The 22,513-nt window shown below is 35.2% G+C and overlaps 1 protein-coding gene across 44 annotated transcripts in view; it reads right to left on the bottom strand.

The window, feature by feature from the left end:
- The window catches only part of ANK2 (ankyrin 2), an 819,525-nt gene that overhangs the window by 19,974 nt on the left and 777,038 nt on the right, over positions 1–22,513 (bottom strand). For 23 of the 44 annotated variants that reach the window (XM_031944076.1, XM_031944075.1, XM_031944071.1 and 20 more), the window contains 5 exons: positions 20,503–20,524; positions 9,154–9,228; positions 7,489–7,620; positions 6,721–6,867; positions 1,041–1,326 (listed from right to left, as the gene is read on the bottom strand). In XM_031944076.1, coding sequence (XP_031799936.1) covers positions 1,041–1,326; positions 6,721–6,867; positions 7,489–7,620; positions 9,154–9,228; positions 20,503–20,524 — 662 coding nt within the window. Of the gene's footprint in view, positions 1–1,040; positions 1,327–6,720; positions 6,868–7,488; positions 7,621–9,153; positions 9,229–10,956; positions 17,254–20,502; positions 20,525–22,513 lie in introns of all 44 variants that reach the window. The other 21 variants (XM_031944040.1, XM_031944043.1, XM_031944046.1 and 18 more) reach the window with 1 other exon arrangement.

Raw genomic sequence — 22,513 nt, forward strand, 5'->3', positions numbered from 1 at the left:
CTTCTAACCATTTTGTGGCCCTATTTGGGATTTTGTTGGCAAAGATTCTTTTGTCAGTTCATTTTGCAGATGAGAAATTAACTGGGCAAACAGTGTTAAGTGACTTGCCCAGAGTAACCCTGCTAGTAAGCATCTTGAGGCCAGATTTGAAATCACAAAGTTGAATCTTATTGACTCCAGGCCTGACTCTCTATCCACTGTGCCACTCAGATGTCCTATAACCATCCCAGGAAACAATTCTCATTGGTAATGAACAGCAACTGTAACTGAAGGGACTGTAATCAAGTTGTTAAAGATCCAGGCATGTTATCTTTTACCACCAAAGTCTTTAGTACTGTCAAATGGCTCATTATTAATAATGGATATGATTTTAATAGTGGAAATGACACATAAAAGATATCTCAGTCTTCTTTCCCACTGAACCCCAAATACTGTGAGAATCTTTCAAATGAATTGCAGCTAGAACCTATGTGTTGTCTCTTCCCAACAGAATATGAATTCCTTTAGACCAGAGATTTTCTTACTTAGAATTTTCTATCCCTGATACTTAACATAGCATTTCGCACAATCGGTGATTGATATATGCTTTTTAATCCATTCATTTTTGTGTTCCAGCACAAACCTCAAACTATGTAATTCATTCTTTTTCTATGACCAGTTCACCTTTTTTGATTATGCATGTCCTTGACAAATGTCACCCTTTAGGGAAAAAATCAACATGCTGTCTCTGTTGCTTCTCCATGCATTTTTAAACTGCCTTATGTCTTACCTACAATTTTGATTATTTAGAAATAAGTGTTCTAAAGTGTAAATCTGAGCATCCACTCAAAGTCCACTAGAGTCCTATGAATGAATCTAAAGATAGCTCTATAAGGGGGTAGGTAAGTGGTGTAGTAGATAGAGCACTGGCTCTGTAGTTAAGAAGATCTGAATTCAAATCCAGCCTCAGATATTTGCTAGCTGTGTGATTCTATGCAAGTCATTTAAAACCTAATTGCTTCCTCCCAAAATTATTTGAGAAACCTTCTTTTGACACTTACAAGTACTCTTGCTGGTGATCAATGGGAGAAACTTCTTTCAAATCTTCAAGTTTCCCTGAGAACTCGGTTTGCATTCGTTCTTTGTGAATTTGTTGAGTGAGCTCTTCTACTGTCAACTCTCCCTCAGTTTTAGAGATGCTATCCTGAAAGGAAGAATAGCCAACAGAAATGTCCTCTTCAGAGACAATGGGGGGATGATCAGAAAATGACTCATGCTCTTTAGAAACAGCTTGCTCCCTTTTCTTGTGTGGTGGGGTACACATCTCTTCCTGAAGCACCGAAAACCCTGTGAATAAGAAAAGAAATTGAGTTATTGAACTGAAGGATATGGCACTTCCTCACAGCATGATCAAGTTTTTCTCAAACAGGTTCAATGATTCAATTTACATAAATTAAGTATCTGTATATAGAATATCATGTTGACTGCTTGTAGACCCAAAATTAAGATGTTTCCTGATCTCACAGAGCTGCCAAAGAATAGATTCACAAATAATTATAGTCCAAAATAGGTATGCATCATTTATTCACAAAATGTTATAAAGTCTAAGCATTGAAAGAGCAGTTTTCCAGTTGGAACTTTAAAGGATTTTGCATAGGGATGAGGAAACGACTATAGAAGGGCACGAGAAACTGCATAGAGATGGGAAACTGAGGCACGCACAGGGTATGGTAAAAGTAATCCACTTTAGCTAGATTGTAGAGTATATGGAGGACTGTTGTATGAGATGACAGAGATAGGGTAATACCAAGTTGTAAATAACTGCCCCCTTAATAGCAGACCAAAGTGTAAAATGTTTATGAGAATATCATTTATGTTTAACTAGCATACAACATCAAACAATCAAGAATGTCATTAAATGTATGCTTATCATAAATATTATTTGATTACTACAATACATTCTGCTTATGAATCTTCCTTCAGTATGTTCATAGCTATCTATATATTTTTTAAATTTAAGAGTGGAAATCCCTCTGTCACCAAGGTTCTAAGGGCAGTAGCCACTCAACATCCAATCCTGTTATCAATAGCATGGGGGCTTTGACTGTCATAAATTATGACTAGGCCTGATCCTACCTCCAACTCTGTCCACCTTACCACTGTCCAGCCTAGGAACACATTGTATTAGAACTACACTTAGTGTAGATACCTTATCAGCTCTGGCCCTGCTACAGTACAGAACTCCAGAGCCAAATAATAGATCAACTTCAGGCTCCTGGTATCAGGGACTACAAGATTATTTTTTGCTTCTTGATGACTTAAAAGAAAAAAAACTACATTGATCTCTGCTCTGTCCTAATACAGTTTACTAAACTCCATATTATTAATGAAATCAAAGTTTTCTCAAGTCACACCAACATCCACATGTTGCACTACTAGCTCTTGCTAATTATTATACAAATGCCTGTTATTATTCACAAGGGTATTCACAAGGAATAAAGCTGTGTGCAAGTCCAATCAAGACTCACTGCTGCCATAAGGGGAAAACCTTAAGTTTATTCATTTTCCTCATAGTTCATTGAAAATTATTTTCATTTTTAAAAGATAGCACATTGTAACATCATCAAGGAAAATTATGCTGGACAGCATTAACATGAATAGATACTAATTCTCTTAAATAAACCACTGGGAAGTCTTTCAGCTCTTTTGACATTAAGCTTCTCAAAATTATTTATCTCAATGAATGTATGATTCATACATAATATCTACACCTATGTACATCATTAACCCTTCCTTGCCTTTTCATTTTATAAATTCTCCATGCTTTTGCATAATTTCTCCAGAGTGAATCTTTCAAAAATATATTATTGAGTAATAAATACTCAATAAAAGAAAAGATGGTGTATGAAACCACGAATATTAGTTTTTACAGGTCTTCTTGATATGCACTATACTATGTACAAAAATAGTCTTATTCAAATTTCCTTTCTTTTACATTGAAGGGTTTTTGTTTTTTGCCTTGTAACTAGTAGAACTTGTTACTTCTCAATGTAATAGTTAAATTTAGCCATTATGTGTCTTAGAATTTTTAGCCATGGATATTTTTTCTGGAGGTGACCTATGGAGCCTTTCAATTCACACTTTTTCCACATTCAGAAGTTCCAAGCAGTTTTCTTGTATTATTTCTTGTGTTATAGTTTTCAGGTTTTTTACTTAGCCTGTTTTCTGGAAAATCCATAATATTTAGGTTGTCTCAGCATCTTGTGTTTGAGATCATTATGCTTTACTTCTATGGAAAGTATGCTTTCTTTTACTATTAATGTTTTTTGCTTTTCTTCTTCCAGATTATCCTTCCTTCTATCTACATTTCCAATTAGTTATCCTTTTATTTTTCCTTTTGGTATAACTTGACATTGTAGATTCAAATCTTTTCTGTTCTGCCATTTATTTCTGTAGTTAGGCTGTATATCTGCTCTCAAAATCTTATTCTTTTAACATTCAGGAATAGCTATGCTGTTTTCAAAATTTTCAGTCTTCTGCCTCCTGATTTTTTTTGTTTTTTTTTCACTTTTTGCATTTATTCACAGATATTTGAACTCTAAGTAGATCTGGAAGTTTCTTATGCTGCTGTTTTATCTGCCTATATAGAAGATCTTAAGAGTTGTTTCCCCTCTCCTCTAGACGTCTTTGGTAATTTCAGTCTTCTCTTCTCCCTTATTTTCCCCTATTGCTTGTTCTTTTTTTCTGGCTCCCTCCCTCTCTCTCTGAAAACAGTTTCTCTTAGGGGTCAGATCTCAAAATGCTTTTCTCTTCTCTTAAGCTGGGCAATTCATAATTAACCAACCCAACTCTCTATCCCAGGAGACTTTTGAAGAGACAGAAAAGACTGGATGCTGGGCTTTTTCCCTGAGTTTACTAGAATACCATGTATCCCTCTATCACATGTATCTTCATTCCCTCTGATCTTCAATTCTCTGGCCATGTAGCATATTGTTGTTGCAGCCTGAGTATATTTTTTATTAGAATTAGTTTATCTACAGCACTGGGAGGTGGGGTCAGTGTTTAGTACTGGGAACTATTTAAAAGCCCAGAGATGGGGCCAACTTTTTTTGTTTCTCTGTTGGACACTAGGAAGAAAGAGCAATAATTAAGGTATGGAGCTGAATTCTATTGCAAGCTGGTAGGTCAGTTTGTGTAATCTTACTAGTAAGTGGGTGGTAGGGAAGAATTTGTTGAGTGAGCACTAGGCATTAGTTTTTACTTTGTTTAAAAGGTTCTTATAATAGTCCATGGAGACAGCTAAAATTCCTTTATTTGGTATACATTTTCTGTTGTGCAGAGGAATGAGAGGTCATGAAAATTACAGAAAATGACTAGTCTCCATCACATGACCCAGAGGACACAATTTTATTTTTAAATATAAGCATAGTCCTTTAAAAAAGATAGTACCAAAATTGATCTGTTTATTTTACCTTCTGAACTTTTTTCTTCTGTACATCTTTTTTTTTTTTTTTGTATCACTACCACTACCCACTTATCCTATCTCACTTCCACATAAAATAACTCTTCTTTTGTAACACATAATTAAAGTCAAGCAAAACAACTGATCACATTGACTGTCTCTGAAAATGCATCTCATTTTGTATTCTAATCCATTACTTGTTTGTCAACAGAGATTTGGGGAGCAAGTTTCATTCTCAATCTTCTAATGTCATGATTGATTATTGCATCAATCAGAGTGTGAAGTCTTTCTTTTTCTTTCTTTTTTTTGCTGAGGCAATTGGGATTAGGTGACTTGCCCAGAATCACACAGCTAGGAAATGTTAAGTGTCTGAGACCAGATTTGAACTTAGGTCCTCCTGAATTCAGGGCAGATGCTCTATACACTGTGCTACATAGCTTCCCTAGAGTGTGAAGTCTTTCAAAACTATTTTAGGTAAATCATTCTCCTATCTTACACATTTCATTTTGTATCAATTCAGACAAATCTTCCCAAATTTCTCTGGAAAAAAAAAGGGAATTTTCCCAGTGGATGGGAGGCTTAATATTTTGGGGGTATCATCAAAATATTCAGGGTATATCATTCTTTCTCCATGTTATATAACTAATTCATTTTTCTGGTCACACATGTCTTTTACACCATTTTTCATGAATAAGTCACTATAGAACATATTTTACTATGTTTACTAGTTTACTATGCTCTCTATGTATCTATCAATTAATTGCTTTCTGAGTCACCTACAATTTTGATTCTTTGGAGATAATAGTTTTAAATTCGACATTTGAGAATGGGATCCCCACTCAATTAACTCCTTTTTTTTTTTTTTTTTTTTTGAGAATATTTTTTTTTTATTTAATAGCCTTTTATTTACAGGATATATGCATGGGTAACTTTACAGCATTAACAATTGCCAAACCTCTTGTTCCAATTTTTCACCTCTTACCCCCCCCACCCCCTCCCCTAGATGGCAGGATAACCAGTAGATGTTAAATATATTAAAATATTAATTAGATACACAATAAGTATACATGACCAAAACATTATTTTGCTGTACGAAAAGAATCAGACTCTGAAATATTGTACAATTAGCTTGTGAAGGAAATCAAAAATGCAGGTGTGCATAAATATAGGGATTGTGAATTCAATGTAATGGTTTTTAGTAGTCATCTCCCAGAGTTCTTTTTCTGGGCATAGCTGGTTCAGTTCATTACTGCTCCACTCAATTAACTCCTATGTGGTTTATAATCATATCTACATTATATAAGTATGATATATAATCTATAAACATATATTATTATGATTGATTGATTTTCTCTATTCTTCTAAATTCCTTAAAATTAGTACCAAAAAAGGCAAAGTTGATATGTAGCAATATAAACTAGCAGACCAGTTTCCCCACAATATCCAAAATATTTTGAAATTAATAAAGATTTGAAATATCAATATTGAATTTAGATTTTTAAAAAATCCTTTTATTGGACTGTATTAGTTAAAATTAATGATGTATTCCTTTCTTTGCCAAAGAATTTTCTTTTCTTTATTAGCCAAGACTGGAAAATTAGATGGAAAAGTACATGAGCTATTTTTCCCTTCCCATCCATATTGCTCAGGATTTTTTTTATACTAGCACAGATGGCATAATATATATATTTTCTGAAAAATTAAAAATTAAGTAAGATAATATTGTTTGAAGGTAGCCATCCTGTTGTTAAATCCATCATCATTTCAAGCAGGAGAGAGATTTATATGAGTAAGGGTTTCACTGCATAAGAAAGAAATCCTGATCAAATTAAAGTTTAGCTAAAAGTATTATTATATATATGAAAGGGTGATCATGGCAAAAAAAAAATTAGTTGTATGTGTGAGTGTGTGTGTGTGTGTGTGTGTGTGTGTATGTGTGGTTATGCTTGCCCCAAAGAAAAGAACCAGGAACAATAGGTACGTTTTAACATGTTAAACTGAGGTTGGATATAAAGAAAAATCTATCTAACAATAAGAACTGTGTATCTACCAAATGGATTGCCCCTGGAGGTAGCAAGTTCTTCCTCCATTTCAGGGTGAGGAGCCTAGGCTGAAAGGTCAGCTTCTGGGAATGAATGAGATTTTTCCTCAGCTATGGATTAGACTAAATGGTCTCTGTCAGCCCTTCTGAATCTGAAAATTTCTAATTGCTTGGTAGTTGGTACTTGATTAATTTCAAAAAGGAAAGGGAAAAGGAAAAAAAGAAGAAGAAATTTTACCTTCACTATGGTCTAGTGCAATTGTCTGCTCTATTTCTGCATAAGTACGACTAGTTCGCTCTTGGAGAGGTTCCATGATGCAAGTTTCCATTAGATGAACAATATCCATCCGATTGATCTTAGTTAGACACTCAGTGAGGCTTTTGTCTGTTGAATTAGAGAAGGAATATTTACTCTAATTAAGCTTTGGTTGATGATTTAATCCTTCCTTGAATAGCTATTCATTAAGTACTTACTGGATATAATAGAGCTTATTATGGAGTAGTGCATAAACCAATATATGGTAAATGTAATGGTAACATTATTCTAGGAGAATGTAAAATAAAGGAAAGATAAACATGAAATGGCATTAATCAAGAAAGGCTTCCAGGAAAAAAGCTAGGTCTTCAAGGAAATTACAGGACTCAGAATATCAGAAAAAAAGGGAAAGTTTTAATGTTTTATATCACTAAAGGATTTAGATGTTGGGATTCAAGAACAAATTTTTATAAACATAAATTAAACATTACAAATTCTATTTACTGATAAAGAATTTAATTGCTAGTCCTTTTAAAATTTGATGGAAAGTGATAACCAAAGAGGTACCCTACTATTGCAGCAGTATAATATATCACTCTACTTAATACTACTACTGAAAAATTATCAGGTTCCATTTTGATAATGTCATTATTTTCTCCATGAACATTATATTAAAATAGCTGGAAGTTTATTAAATGCAAATATGACATAAGGTACTTTATTTTGTATCTTATTTTGTATACTGCTTACCTGTAGCATGTTTACCATCTCTTTCAAGCCAGTATTTCAGTAATGCATGACTCTGATCCTGTAGAGAATTAGGGTTTTCAATTCGGATTTGGTGAATTTGTTCTTCTGTGAAATCCAGTTCTCTTGCTAATTCTAAGGAGAATACCAATTTGTTAATATTTTCCCTCCTATTTATCCCAAGGTTTAAGTCATAGCAAAAATTTACAATGGATATCAATTAGAATATAATTCTTCTCTGTCTTAATGACTTATATGTAAGCTATTACTATTTTTTTCTGCTCATTAGCAAAGAGCCACTGTTTTCCACTGGGTGTTATTTTCCTCCAAGGCTGATGAATTTCATTCAATTCACTACCAGAGAAAAGAAAGCTATCATGAAACAATTAAAAATGGCATCAGTATATAATCAAGTTGTATGTATCATATTAAAGAAGACCTTCCTCTATATATCTATAGTCTTATCTTGTATAATTTGTGTGGAGAAATACTTAATGGAAATTAAATAGCCATCTTGAAGCTCTTTCAATAATGGCCTCTGAATTAAACCTATGATTTTGTAAGGAAAAATATAGGAGATTTATGATGCTTCAAATTCAATTATCCTCAAGAAGACAGAATGTCTATGAGGTCTTTCTTTCACAGTGAATCCCATTGAATAATTGTATGACCAATTGCTTGAGGCTCTCAACCAATTTCTGTGTGTCTAGAAATGTCCCTTTGAATGTTGTTCAAATCTGTATTCTTTAATCCAATGCCTGCTTATGGTCACATAGAGACACACATATGTTTAAAGCAATGAAAGGGTCTAGTGTCATTACATATTATAATAATAGGTCTGGAAAATGCATCAAAAACTTTATCCTAGAAAAGAATCAATAAAGATCATTGAGTTGGAACTGGGAAGGTATCTTAAAGGTCATCTGGTCTGATTATCACATTTTATAGGAAATTGAGATTGAAGAGATTGTTTGTCCAGGATCATATAACTACTAAGTACCCAAGATAGGATTAGAATGGGTCTAGAATCTTTATGCTTTATCTATTATATTACACTGGACTTAGGAGATATAAGAACTGGTTCTGATATTAATTGCATGATAGTAGGCTAGTCCTATAATTTTTAGCCTTATTTTTCTTATCTATAAATTGGAATAAAATGAAAAAAATTTACCATATAGGATTGCCATAAGAAAACTTCTTTAGAAACTTTAAAGTACATGTGAATTATTATATCACCTCAATGCACTAAATGGTACCATTTAATGTGGCTATCAGTGATAATCAGGTATAAGTCTGAATTTAAGGGAAAAAAAAGTCTTTGAATTGTTTTTAAAAGAGAAGAGTAATATTCTATACTGATTGTCTCAGTGTAGCAGTTTATATAAATAACAAGGATTGAACATAAAGAAAAGCCTACTTGAAATGATTTCAATGAAGATAGACTATATACTTCTTATAATATCTCTTAAAAGCTTTGTAATTTGCCTTGTTGAAGGTGTTTAAAAATTGGAAACTTTTTATTTTATTTTAACATTTGTCTGAGTCATATATTGCCTTCCTTTACTTATACTTCCAGTGCTAGACATGGAGCTTGGCACAAAGTAGGTGCTTAGCATACAAACTAGGGATTTGTCATTAGAAAAAATCATATCATTCTGATTTTACCTGTCCAGCTAAAGCCAAGATGATCAGCAATATGAGCCAACCTTTCTTCAATATGCTCTTGGTCATTCTGCAGATCTAGAGAAGATTAAACAAACAAACAAAAACAAACAAAAAAAAAAAACAGCCACAGATTGTCTATGATGCAGTGAGAGAAAATGATAATACTGAGACATCACAAGTAAGAAAACTACTTTCCTAGTGTAATGCTACAAGGTTATTGTTATATTGAGAATCATATTTAGTCACCTCTTGACTAAATTCTATGGGAAAAAGACAATATACCTAAAAGGAATTTCTGAAAATAGTTGCTTTCATAGCTCTTTTATCCTAACATAATGACTATTTTTAATAAACTATTCTTAGGTTAAATGATATTAATGTACAACTTTTAAATGACTTGAGAGCATGTGGTCTACCTAAAGGGGAACATCTTATTTTTTTTTTCTTATAAGGTCCACAATTGATCAACATCAGAACAGAGTGGGAGTTGGGAGGATCCAGTCATATCTTATACCAGTGATCTTGAAAATGAACTTTTATTGATCTCCCTTGAGCAATCTTGAGCTTCATTTGATCAGTGACGTAATGAATTAAAAAGCACTTTGCAAATCCTAAAGGGATGTGAACTGATATTTCTGCCAAGTTATGCACTTAGAATATGAAAGAACCTCAAGGTGATGTGTGTATGAAGTGGTTGTTAATTTACTTTCCAAGGGTGGTAGTTGGGCCCCTGAAATAGTGCAAGCTGCCATATCATTCCCACAACCTGATATTTGCCAATTCACTGCTCTAATATTTAACAAAAAATATAATAAAATTTCCTTTCAAGCACAATTATTGCTCCAATCCCCATCAAGGAGTTCAAATTGTGAATTTCTTTTCTCTCATGAATTTCAAATCATTTTAGGATTATTTTTTCTGTTTTAATAAATAATCTTATAAAATTCCTATAGAGGTTAATTGTAAGAATAATCAAGTTGTTGGAAGATATATTCACTAAATATAGCAAACTATTTTTCCCTTTCACGTTTTGATTCTATTTTGCTGGGTGATCTCTCCTTGGTCAACTTGAGTCTTCCTAAGTTTGAGCTTTTCTCTCCTTAAAATATGTTTTTGTATCCATTTCTATTATATTCCCATTTATCTACTACATATATGAAAAGCATGTGAGGTTTTATTTTTCTTTTACCTTTTCTTTGTTTGCTTAAAGAGTCTAGCAGTGGTAACCAACCTTTCTGTATCAAAAACAGATCCACAAGAACTGGAATTTCATGATATGTGAAATCTTCTTGAATAAATTGCTTCCTAATAATTACAAAATTGCAGGTACAAATGATTTCAGAGTGCATAAGAGTGAGAATTTTTTTAAAAAGTACCTTTAGACTGCAAATAAAATTGATTTGATTGTTTCTCCATCAGCAATTTTGCTTAAATGTATGGCCAAGAATAATACTTCAAAAAAAGCAAAACTCAAAATTTGCATGGCCTGAAGTAAATAGTAGCTACACTAAAGGCAAACTAAACATTGCCCAGTTGTTCATAAATGTGAACGTTTTTATAAGCATTCTCATTATGCAATCTTGAGATTGTTTTTATGGACAACTAAAGTCTACAGAGAAAGCACAAAACACAAAGAGCTTACACAGCAAGCAAGCACATTAACCACCACAGAAAGCTTAAAGAAATGAGACACAAATCACCAAAGGAAAAGCAAAAACAAAAACAAAACTGTATACAAACACACACACAAACACACAGTTCATGACATGCGTAGCACAGGGAATCCCAGTGGCTGACAAATACCTTCAGCATGGTCATGGCCATTGTCATCAGGAATGCGCTCAATCAGAGTCTCAATGGACTCATCCCAAATGGGCCTGGTATCAAAGATGTCCTCTCGCACTGACTGCTCCATCTCAACGGGTATCACATTTTCAATTACAGAAACTTCCAGGGCACTGCTACTTTCATCATCTGACATTAATTCTTGCTCCCTCTCTGACTGGGTAAGCTTATCTACTAACTTGGAAGCTTCATCACTAATCTCCTCAAAGAATTCTATGGAATTTTTGTAAAGGTCAAAAAAGTGTTCCTTACTGTCTTTTGTGGGGCTAATGGTCCTGCAGGATGAAGAGGTATTTCTATTTTTAACTGGCAACATTGAGGAAAATGTCTTTGGTTGTGGAGTTCCCTCATCTGTTTTTAACTGGAGTTCCCCTGCACTCTCTCTGGTCTCTGATTCTACCTCAACATAATTTCTAGCTTTCACTGAATGTTTGGTCTTTGAGTCCCAAGAGCTAGCATCAGATTCAGATTTACTTAGATTATCATGTCCTTTATTTATTGGCTCTGAGGGCTGAGGAGTCACTGTCTGCTGGTCAGATGTCTCTGTGTATGTAAACTGCTGCTCAACTCTTTGGAAGGAAGCTTTGATGGGGATTTTAGACTTTGGTTTTGCTTCATCATTCTTACTTTCATCATTTGGACTGAGTGGAGAATCCTCAGAAAGAGAAACCTCACATTCTATGGATGGTAATTCTGAGGATGAAGCTGATAAAGTCCGGACAGGAATTCTGGACTTGCTTTCAGCAGAAGGCACATTCTCCGTGGCTCCAGTGGGTATTTCAATTACAGATTTCTGATCCTCAGGGGAAGAATCTGGGGAATCATCCTCTTGTTCAAAATAGACAGACCTTGTGACAGTAGGAAAATCTAACTGAGCTTCTGTAATAGGCTCAGGGGAGTCAGAACAAGATATCTGAGCTATGGTGCACACACTGGCCATATCACCAGTTTCCTGAGAGGAGAAAGTCTCAGTGTCTGCAGTGTCTGTGGAAATAACTTCTTTTGTGGTTGATTGAAAGGAAGTTGAAATTCCCACTTTCACTGGAATTCCTGATGTATGGTTAGCTTTGATAACTCCAGCATCTGTAGAAGCTTTTTCATCTACTTTCTCACTCAAGTCTTCTGTTAACAAATCTGTATCTTCAGAATCTATCACCGACTCTGGTAATCTCTCCAATTGAGAGGGCTCCACTTTTGTCATTCCTTCTTTTATGTCTTTGGATACAGTCTCCTGGTTGGCTTGCCCAATTTGGAAAAAATGAAAACTTTCATCTGCATAGGTTCGTTTGGTCATGTCAATGGCACCACTTCTGGTCATCTCAAACAGCTTTCCTTCTTGGAAGAGAAAGGGATTTTGTTCACTTGTAGGTGTCCCCTCTTCTGTTGGTGTTCTAGCAGGTGTGGTATCAGGTGTTGTACCCTGTGACTGCCTATCTACCATCAATCCAAAAATCTTCTGTTCTTCTTCTTTCACTCGAGCCTCAAATGCTTCATCATCTTCCCGTATTTCACTCCATGAATCGGAATCCACATCAGTTTTAGTGATGATGACCTTACTTCTATGCTCACTAGGAGATGCAGGTATTCCTAAGGATGAGGCAGTATCACCTGTTTGCAGGGAATTTTCTTGTTTTGATTCTATTTCCATATATTGGTCTTCAAAAAGTGACATTTCTCTTGAAACAGATTCACTAAGGGAACTTTCCATTATTGTATCATTAATAGATGATTTTATGTTAATAGAATGAGCTTCAGTGGAAAGCAAGTCTTCTGTTTGTCCAGTAATTGTTTTGATCTTACTTTGTTCACTAGAAAAAAAGTATTGGGAAGGGACATTTTCATAAGGGCTTGTGATGTGTAGATCTGTACATTCATCAGTGTAAGCTGCATCAGTTACAGGAACACTTATGGACAATTTGTCTGTTTCAATAGCAATGGATAGGTCTTCAGTAAGAATGTTCTTGGGAGAGCTCTCAAAACTGTGATCACTTTTTGCAATATCTAATTCTACAGCTGAGGATGTGATGGAAATGTCTTTATCTGGTTCTGTTTTATCAGTTGTTGAGCAATGGGAAACTGGGAATAAGAACTGAGATTTTTCTTCACAGGAACAATCTACTTTGATAGATTTGATTTTGGAAATATCAAGATTTAACTTTTCTCCCACTATGTCTTTTTCCTGAGTATCTTGTTGATGTAATGATTTTTTATGGGCCACTGATTTCTCTTCAAAATCATCACCAGTGGAAGTTTGGATATCTGGATGGAATGAAATGGCTGGCTCATTAGGACTGCAGGGTTCACATCCATGTCCAGTACAAGTCTCTGCTTTGCCAGTTTCTATCTCCTTGCTTGGATCAAACTGCAGATTCTCTGATTCTTCAACAGAAATGGTGTGTTTTTCCTCAGGGGAAGGAGATTCAGAATCTTTGTCCATTGTTGGCTTTGCTGATTCTTGCTGGGTCTCTTCCTCTATTTTGAAAGTATATTGTTTAGAAACAATGGGCTGGAATCCTTCTTCAGGGCTGGAATTGGAGTCAATGTCAGATGGAAGTGGAGAAGGAGGCTGTACTCGGATGACTGGCTCTAGTAGGAGATCCGAGACACCTTTCTTCAGCTGGGTCAACTCAGGCTCACTCTCTGATGATGAAGATGCCTTCCTGCTTTCAGATGTCACAACTGCGATATCTGGAATGTCTCCTTTCCTTTCCTCACTTGCCATAGATTTTTTTACTTCTGTTGAAATTGTATTGTCACAATCTAGCTCAGAGACCATAGAGGATTCTTCTTGTTTACATTCCTTTTTGCAGTCCCTCTTTTGTTTGGCTTCCTGTTCAAGTTCGTCAAACATTTTTATCTTGGTTACCATTTTAAACATTTCCTCTTCAGGGGTGAATCTCTTCTTTTCTCCATTTTCAGAATCATCCTCTTCTTTACATTCAGGGATTACTGCTGGTTTAGGTGCATCAGCATCAGTTGCTTTGGGTGTGATTTCATAACTAATCTCTTCTGAGCTGGGGGTGTCAGGAGAAAGAGGACTCTTCCCAGAACTCTCCATTAAAGAGGTTTGTTCCAAGCTGTCATCCTCAGCACTACCATCAGGGTCACGGAGAAACCTCGAACGCACAGAAGCTAGTTCTGTGAAGACTTCAGCTTTGGCGGAGGATGCAGGAAGTGAAACATGACCTATGAAAATTCCAGTCTTCATCTTTGGCTCAACAGGACTGCTTTCAAGGGAATCACGGCAAGGCGACTCCTTCAAAGGACTTGGCTCTAAAGAATCTGGGGTTTTATGGGAGGAATTGTCTTCTAGGACTGGACTTGCTTCCAAAGAGTCTTTGTGACTGATTGCCAATGATTCATCAGCTACAGGGCTGAGGCCTTCACTATCATGGCTGGGAAGGGAAAGTTCTAGTCCCTGGGGATTTCTAATACTTCCACAGTGCTCAGATTCTGTCTCTTTACCTTTTTTTACAGAGGTGTCCATGTTTTCACCTTTCTGTATGGAAGTGTCAGAAACTTCTGGAGCTTTTGTCTGATCTGTGTCTTCAATGGTAATTGATTCTTTGTCCTCATCACCAGCTTGTGTCAGGGAAGTTAAGCTATCAAGCATCAGCTGACTTTCATTGCTGGCTTCTTTGGCAAGTGCTTTCATGCAACCAACTTCTTGTCTGTGGCATATATCTCTGGAACAGTCCCCATCAACCTCTTTTGAAAGACACTCGGTAGTAGGCTTCATAGTCTCATTAACTACAGCAAATGGCTTTTCAGAAGCATAGGTAATGTCTTTGATTGTGGAGTGATGTTTTGCTGAATGAGTTTCAGTTGGCCCATCTACCACAGTAGTTTCCTTTGTTTCCCCAATTTGCTCATCTGCTTTCTTTGTTGAGAAAGAAAGGCTTTCGGGGCTTGTCTCAGGAGTCTCTGCAAGTCCCTCATGCTTATAGCTTTCCTCTGAACTAACCTGAGGTGGTGTCCCTTCCATAAGACTTCCACATGGAGAAGCAGCTACTCCTTCATGTTTAAGGTTTTCACAGCTATTATCTAAGGCATTGCTCTCTAATGTTAGCTCTGGTACAAACCCACTCTTCATGTAATCAGATGGAAAAGTGGCACTGAATGGACTTGTCAGCACTTTGTCTAAGTGGATCTGTGCCTTTTCTGTATTTTTATATTGTCGAAACTGTTGATATTTGTCATTATCTTCTAGCTCTTCCTTTATGACCTCAGAAAAGTCAGTTGAGGTTTTTCTGTCTGGGCTGATTTGGAGATCAAAGTCCCCTAAGTCATCAACTCCCTTTTCCTTTGTAAAGAAACTCTCTGTCATGCTTTCTTCTTGAAGCACAGAGTGAGCTGGTTCAGATATTGTTAGACCCAAAGCATTCTCTTTTTCATCAACTATATCCTCTCTCTTAATGGCTCCAGAGATTCGAGCTCCTCTCTTAGAATCAAAAACTGCTATTGCTTGAAATTTTTGGCCTCGTTTGATTGTTTGACTTTCTGATTTCAGGGAGCTTTCTTTCTGTGTTAGTGGCTGTCCCCTTTCTTTTTCTACCCGGATTTTTCCTTTTTCTGGTGGTGATTTTTGTTTTGAAGATTTGTGTTCAAATAATCCAGCTTTATGTTTAGATGGGTCCTGACCTGACTGGAAGGCTTTCATTAATTCTCGAACTGACATTGTCTCTTCAAGTCTTTCTGTTCTTGATGATGGTGATATAGGCAGGTGCTTCTCTGCTTTTGAGGAGGGTGATACAGGCAGGTGCTTCTCTGTTTTTGAGGAGGGTGATGCAGGTGGATGCTTCTCTGCTTTTGAGGAGGATGATATGGGTGGGTGCTTCTCTGCTTTTGAGGAGAGTGATGCAGGTGAGTGTTTCTCTGTTCTTGAGGAGGGTGATACAGGTGGGTGCTTTTCTGTTTTTGAGGATGATGAAGTAGAAGGATGTCTTTCTGTTTTCCCAGAGGGTGATATGGGCAGGTGTTTCTCTGTTTTCCCAGAAAATGATGCAGATGAGTGTTTCTCTGTTTTCCCAGAAGGTGACATAGGTGGGCGTCTCTCTGTTTTACTGGATGGTGATATAGATGGATGTTTCTCTGTTTTCCCAGAGGATGACATAGGTGCAGGCCTTTCACTTCTGGATGAGGATGATATAGGTGATTGTTTCTCTGTTTTTGTTAAGCCTGAAACAGGAGGATGTCTGTCTGTCTTCGTGGAGGGTGAAACAGGTGAATGTCTTTCTGTTTTAGCTGACGATGACACAGGCAGATGTGACCTGTGAATTGTCTTTTTAGGGATCTCCTGAGTCATACTCTCTTTGCCTTTCACTCTGACAGGTAATTTGCTGCGGCCTTTCTGTTCATCCTCTACTCGTTTCTGTAGTGCTTTTACTTTGTCTTTTATTGAGCCAATGGGGGTTTCTTCTATTACTGGAGACACAGCTCTTATACTGTGTCCAGCTTCAATTGCTAAGCCTGGTTCCTCATCTAATGACTCCTCTGAGCTACATTTTTTAAGATCAGTTGTTCCTTCACTAGTGTGTAAATTTTCTTCTTTTTGCTTTTGCTTTTCTTTTAATTTCTTCCTCACTGGCTTCTTTATTCCCAAGGTTGGTCTGTGTGGTTCTTGTGTATTCTGTTTCTCATCTTGTCTCTCCTTTTCTGAACTCCTGCTAATAACAGTAGCCTCAGATTTCTTTCCTACTGAATCTTGGCCTGTCTGTGGCCACATTTCATGAAGACTATCAAAGGAATTTAGATCATCAGTGAGATACTTCACAATCCCAGTTGGGTCTTTTTTAACTTCTTCTCTTTTCCCTGTTTCTATTCTAACCTCTACACATGGAGATTCAGTAATTTCTAAGGGAGCCTTTTGCTTAGCCTCTTCAATTTCCTCATTACTGACAATAACCCACTCTTCTTCTACTAATTCTGTCCCTGACTGAGACTTCTGATTTAACCGTTCTTCTCTGGTGCATGTTCCACTTCTCAAAATTTCATTCACTTTCTCTAAGTCCTCTTTAACTCTTTCAACAATTTCAAAGGGCTCGCCTGGCTCTTCATCAGCTGCCTTCACCAACTCCTTCACCTTAATAGAGCCTGTCTTATCTGAGGCATCTGTTGTCAAGATAGCGGTCATCTTGATCAAATCTTGCTTCATCTCAGAAACTTCAGAGAGCAAGTCCGGGCTCGCTAGGACAGGAACTTCATTAACGAGATGGCTTTTCACGACAGATGTTTCTGTAGATTCTGTTTCATCATCTTTGACGTGAACAAAAAAACATCGAAAGTAAAATGGAAATCAAAAAAGATATTGGAAAATGTAATCAGGACTGAAACAACACAAAGTTTTTGGCTGCAGTGGTAGGAAGATCAACAAAATGAGTTGGGGATGGTGGATCCATAAGGCTTCAGGATACAAAAGCAAAGCAAAGCTAACAGAAAACAAAACTGAAAAGGAAAAATGAGCAGGAAATAACTTGCTTAATTTTCTCATTGTAGCAAACCACACATACAACATCAAAGCTATATAATAGATAAAGTCAACAAGACATCTAAAAAAGCCACAAATCAAAACAATGAAAAAAACACAGTGAAATTACACAGAGGTATCTCAAGATTGTTCAGATGTTAACAGATCAATGTTCAAATAAAAAATAAGGAGGGAAAAAAAAAGGTGGTGGTGAGTGGAAGCATATGAATTGCCAGAAAGTTGATTTCCTCTAAGAGAAAGCCAGTGGTAGCAAACTGTCAGAATTTGTAAATGTATTTACATATTTAAAAACACAAAACAAAGAATTCTTCTTGAGTTGGGTGTGTTCAATTCTGTTAAATGCAACATATTAGCTATATATCATGTACATAAATCTGAGTCAGCTGCAAACCGGCATTTCATCTAAGGGAAACTCACACCTAACAATGAAACAATGTCATGTTGAGAGGTACCAGCCTTTCCTTGGAGCAACCTCTTTTTTTTAAGACAAATAATGAACAGATCAAAGGAAGAAAAAAGAAGGGGGAAAACAAGAATAATTGTGAATCAACATATATGAGGTGAAAGGTAATAGATGGCAACCCCAAACTTAAGAGACATTCACACTAGACACACACACACACTGTTTATGTAAGCCAAGTTATTTCCATGCAAAGCAAAGATGTGGCAAAATTTCTGGGAATGCAGCCTTATTTAAAAGTACTGGCAGGAAAATGGTTATAAATAAGAGAAGTTGGTTAAGGAAAAAAAATACCATGGTGAAGCATATTTATTTCCCTACAAACCAATATGCAAAATATTGGATGTAGGCAGCTTATGGCAGATAAATGTGTAGTCATAAAAACCAATGAAGGCTAAGAAATTTTGAAAACTAACCTCCAGTTAAATTGATAGAGGAGTTTCTAAGTGGAAATGTTTTGAAATCATATACTTAGAGCACAGTTTGGTAACTTATATTTTGAGTTTATCAAGAGTATACTTTGTTATTTTAAAAATACATCATTGGCAGATGTTTTCCTATATTCAAAGCTAAAAATCATAATATACTAAATCATTTAAGGAAAATTCCTTTTGTTCCAACACAGAAGAATCGTCTCCAATAAGCAAAGGGAAGCAGCTTAATATAATGGAGAGAGTGCTGCTAGACTTGGAATCAATAATACTTGAGCTGAAATTACTTTACAGAGATTTAATACATGTACTTGTTGCAAAGCAATTCATTGCTATAAGCCTCAGTTTTCTTATTCGCAAAATGGGGGAAATAATACCACCTACTTCATAGGATTGTGAGATCAAATGAGATGAAATAGGACTATTGTAAAGTCCTTTGAAAAATTTAAATTTATTAATTTAATAAATGGGAACTCTCCTCTTTGTTGAGATCACAATTTTTCTGCATTAAGTAAAGGTTCTCTTTTACATGTTAATTTTAGAAGAGGACATAGGGAAATGAGATAAAATATCTAACAGAATCAGAGAGAACAGTGTAGTTTATTCCAGCAAAAAGATCTTCTCCTTGGGAAATTCACATTTTAAAAAATTCATTTGTGTTTTCTTTGGAATTGGGAAGACCTAAGCAAATCCCCTAACCTCTATATGTTTCAGTTTCCTCATCTGTAAAATGGAGATGATAATATCTACTTTAGAGAGGTTAAGATCAGACGAGATAGACATAAAGTATTTTGTGAACCTTAAAGTGTTATACAAATGCCAGCTATTGCTATTATTTTAATTGTTCCTCTTTTGAAGGATAAACTCTCAAAAAGTAGTCCTTCAAAGTTAATATGTTTCTGATAATTTACTTATTTTTAAAAGTTTGGGTTGTGAACCCCCCCACCACCACACACACAAGTAAAACAAAACATAAACAAGCACCAAATCATATTTACATATATATATATATATATATATATATATATATTTTTTTTTTCCTTTAAGGAACTGATGAGGTATTTCTCCCTTTTAAAATAATAATATGAAATGCAATAATTTAAAAAAGAGCAATTTGGTGGTACAAAATGTACATTTTTTTTTTCAAAGGTACATATTCATTTGAGGTAACAAACTATTCGATGTAACTCAAACAGTTTGGAAAATTTAAATATTTTAAATGTTTTAAGCCTGAAATGAGTAGTCACTCTCTCACAAAGGATTTCAATGAAGAGGAATTTTGGCATTAGAAGAAGGATAGCATAGTGCCTGGCACAAAATAAACTCTTGATAAAGATTTGTTTATTTCATTAATCAACAATGACTGACAACCATCAAAGTCCTTTCCAATTCTAATAATCTATAATTTTATAGTTTCCACTTAAAAATAAAATTCCCTCTGAAACAGATCTAACTGGGGTGGTGGTGCGGAGGTTGCACAGTTATCTAAACACATCTCTATACAAAGGCATTCTTTGTCATTGGTTGGTTTTGCCTAGTTGGTTTTTATTTGTTCACTGCTGACTTCTGCAAATGAACATTTCTCCTTCAACATACCAGGAATTATTTCTATACACAGTCATAAGCAAAATAACACTTCACCACAGAAAAAGGGATTGCATAGCTTCAAAAATTTCAGACAGTATCAATTTTGTACATACATGCATCTATGCAAATAATGAATTCTACTCAGAAACTGATAAACTTAAAAAGTGATACTGTCCTTTCACTAAAAAAAAATAATGTGTTTGAGTTATAGCAATAAAAAGACAAAACATAAAATGATGGGATGGGATTCTAAACAAGCATAAGAGCATAGCAGAGTTATCATGGATGTCAAAGGAAAGTGAATGCTTAAATAAGGAATTGTCTTTCAATGCCAATTAGCTCACCGATTAAATATGTTTGTAATTTAACTGGAAAGCTGCATTTATAAATATAAATTAATGCTAAATAATGATAATATGATTACAATAATAGTTATTATCATTGTTAGTAATGGCAACTAGCTTGCATTTTTCTCTCATGCTTTTTTTTTTAATTCATAGCCAGCTTTCATACAAACTCAATTTTATTTAAAATCTTACTTTTTTCTGATGTCATATCGATCTGAAAGAAAACATACATAAATTGAAATGGTTACAAACAGTACCTTGTCTCAAAGCCCCTGATGTGCACAAGAGCCTGTTACCCACATACTATATACAAATGGGGATCAGCACAGGCTTGAGGAATGCCTACACAGATGATTCTTACAATCAGGGCTGATGGCATGGGTTGTAGGCAAACTTTCTTATTCTTGTTCATCATGACTGTATTCTACACCAAGAATTAAGTAATGGTAGGGAATAGAAGGTGGTGATAAGATGAATCTTCAAGTGGTTTAAAATCCTTCTGAAAAAGCTAAGGTAAATGTTTATGGAGGGAAAGGTAATAAAAAGCTGAACTTGGTCTGAAAATTAGTTTTGTTGAAGAAAAGGTAAGAAAACGGAAAGATGATAATGGTTGCTGCAAACTGTTTTCATTATGAAGAAATCCAGATTTTTAAATAATGGAATTGTTTTTGTTTTGTTTTTGTTTCAGATCTGCGATTTCTTTGATATGGGGAACTCCCAGAAGAAGCTCCCTCTACTAATGAAGATGTTATCATCTCTATAACTCAGAATATTAGAGAGTTTTTTGGGACTTTATGTGACTTGTCTGGGGTCCCACAATTAGGTGTTCTTGACCTGGGAAGCCAATTACTATACTGACTCATGATTTTTATATATTGCCTTTAATCATCCATGTTACCTTTCCCTTTCACCTAGATAAAAGGATTTGTTAAAAATCCTTGATTTTTTTTATACACCAAAATTGTCACTGCCATTTGAATATCATTTTGTATAGGTTCCCTGCATTTTTTCCAATGAGGATTAATGAGGATTAATTCACAGAGTAGTGTATTTTCATGTATGACAAGTTTAGTTAAAGCTGAATTTCAGTGAAAACAAAGAATTCCATTTTCTCACATTCAGTATATGTAGTTTTTATATGACTAAATCAATGCCACTTATTCATCACCCTTCCTATTGTATCACTCCATTTTAAGTAGGAGTTTGATTGAGATGTCTGATATTGAGGCAAAATATGCAAATGGTTTTTCTTGTGCTTCATTTACAATGCTTATTTTCAATGATTTATTGGATATCTCCCAAACTTTATGTAAAGTGTCATAATAAATATATTTATTTTAAAAATTAAAAGATATTTTTGTCAAAATATGAAACCAAATTTAGTATTTAGTTGATATAGTTAAATATAGTTCTAATAACTGCAAGTTTTATTTTTTAAAAATTATCCATTGAAACATCAGTAACTGAAACACCTTATTTCTTGATTATTACTAGAAATAGAATACTAGGGAAAGAATATTTAAAGGCCTTTAAGAAATTGTATGCAGAATAAGAATATGTTTTAGACAAAGCAATTTAGAAATCTGGTTTGGTTGGCTATATTTTTGTTACAAAGGTGTTTAATTCTCAACTACCCCCATCTCCCAGTGGAGGAGGGGAAAGAGAAAAAATACATAATTAATTGGGGAAAAAAATCAAACCTCTGAGACATAGGTTCAAATCATTATAATCATGTGTGTAAATCAATAACTATGTATTATGTATATGGCATCGATTTTGGTGGAAATCTCACCATCCTCTGAAGCTAGGACGGACTTCTGGGTATTGTCCATGTTTCAGGAGCTTGTTTTAAGGATGGTGAAGGATCTGATAGTCTGAGTTTTCCTGCCTCAGCCAGCCCTATCATATTCTCTTTCCAAATTGGGCACCAGCTGATTTTGTATTTGGAAGTTGCAATCTTTACCTTACACCCTCCTTCCACTACCAAAGCATGATGCACTTTCAAAAGGTCTTTTACATTTTATATTGTTTGGTGTTCAAAAATAAGTCTGTTGAAACTCTTTTTGAAATAAGGACAAAAGATCCAGAAGGGGTAGACCTTCCACTGGATAATATTAAACACATCACTAAAAGTGAACCCACAACTTTTCAGCTTAGCTGATGAGCAGAACAAATGTAAACCATCTTAAGGGAACTAACTATA

This window comes from Sarcophilus harrisii, chromosome 6, assembly GCF_902635505.1.
Source record: "Sarcophilus harrisii chromosome 6, mSarHar1.11, whole genome shotgun sequence".
In the NCBI taxonomy this organism is placed as follows: Eukaryota; Metazoa; Chordata; class Mammalia; order Dasyuromorphia; family Dasyuridae; genus Sarcophilus; species Sarcophilus harrisii.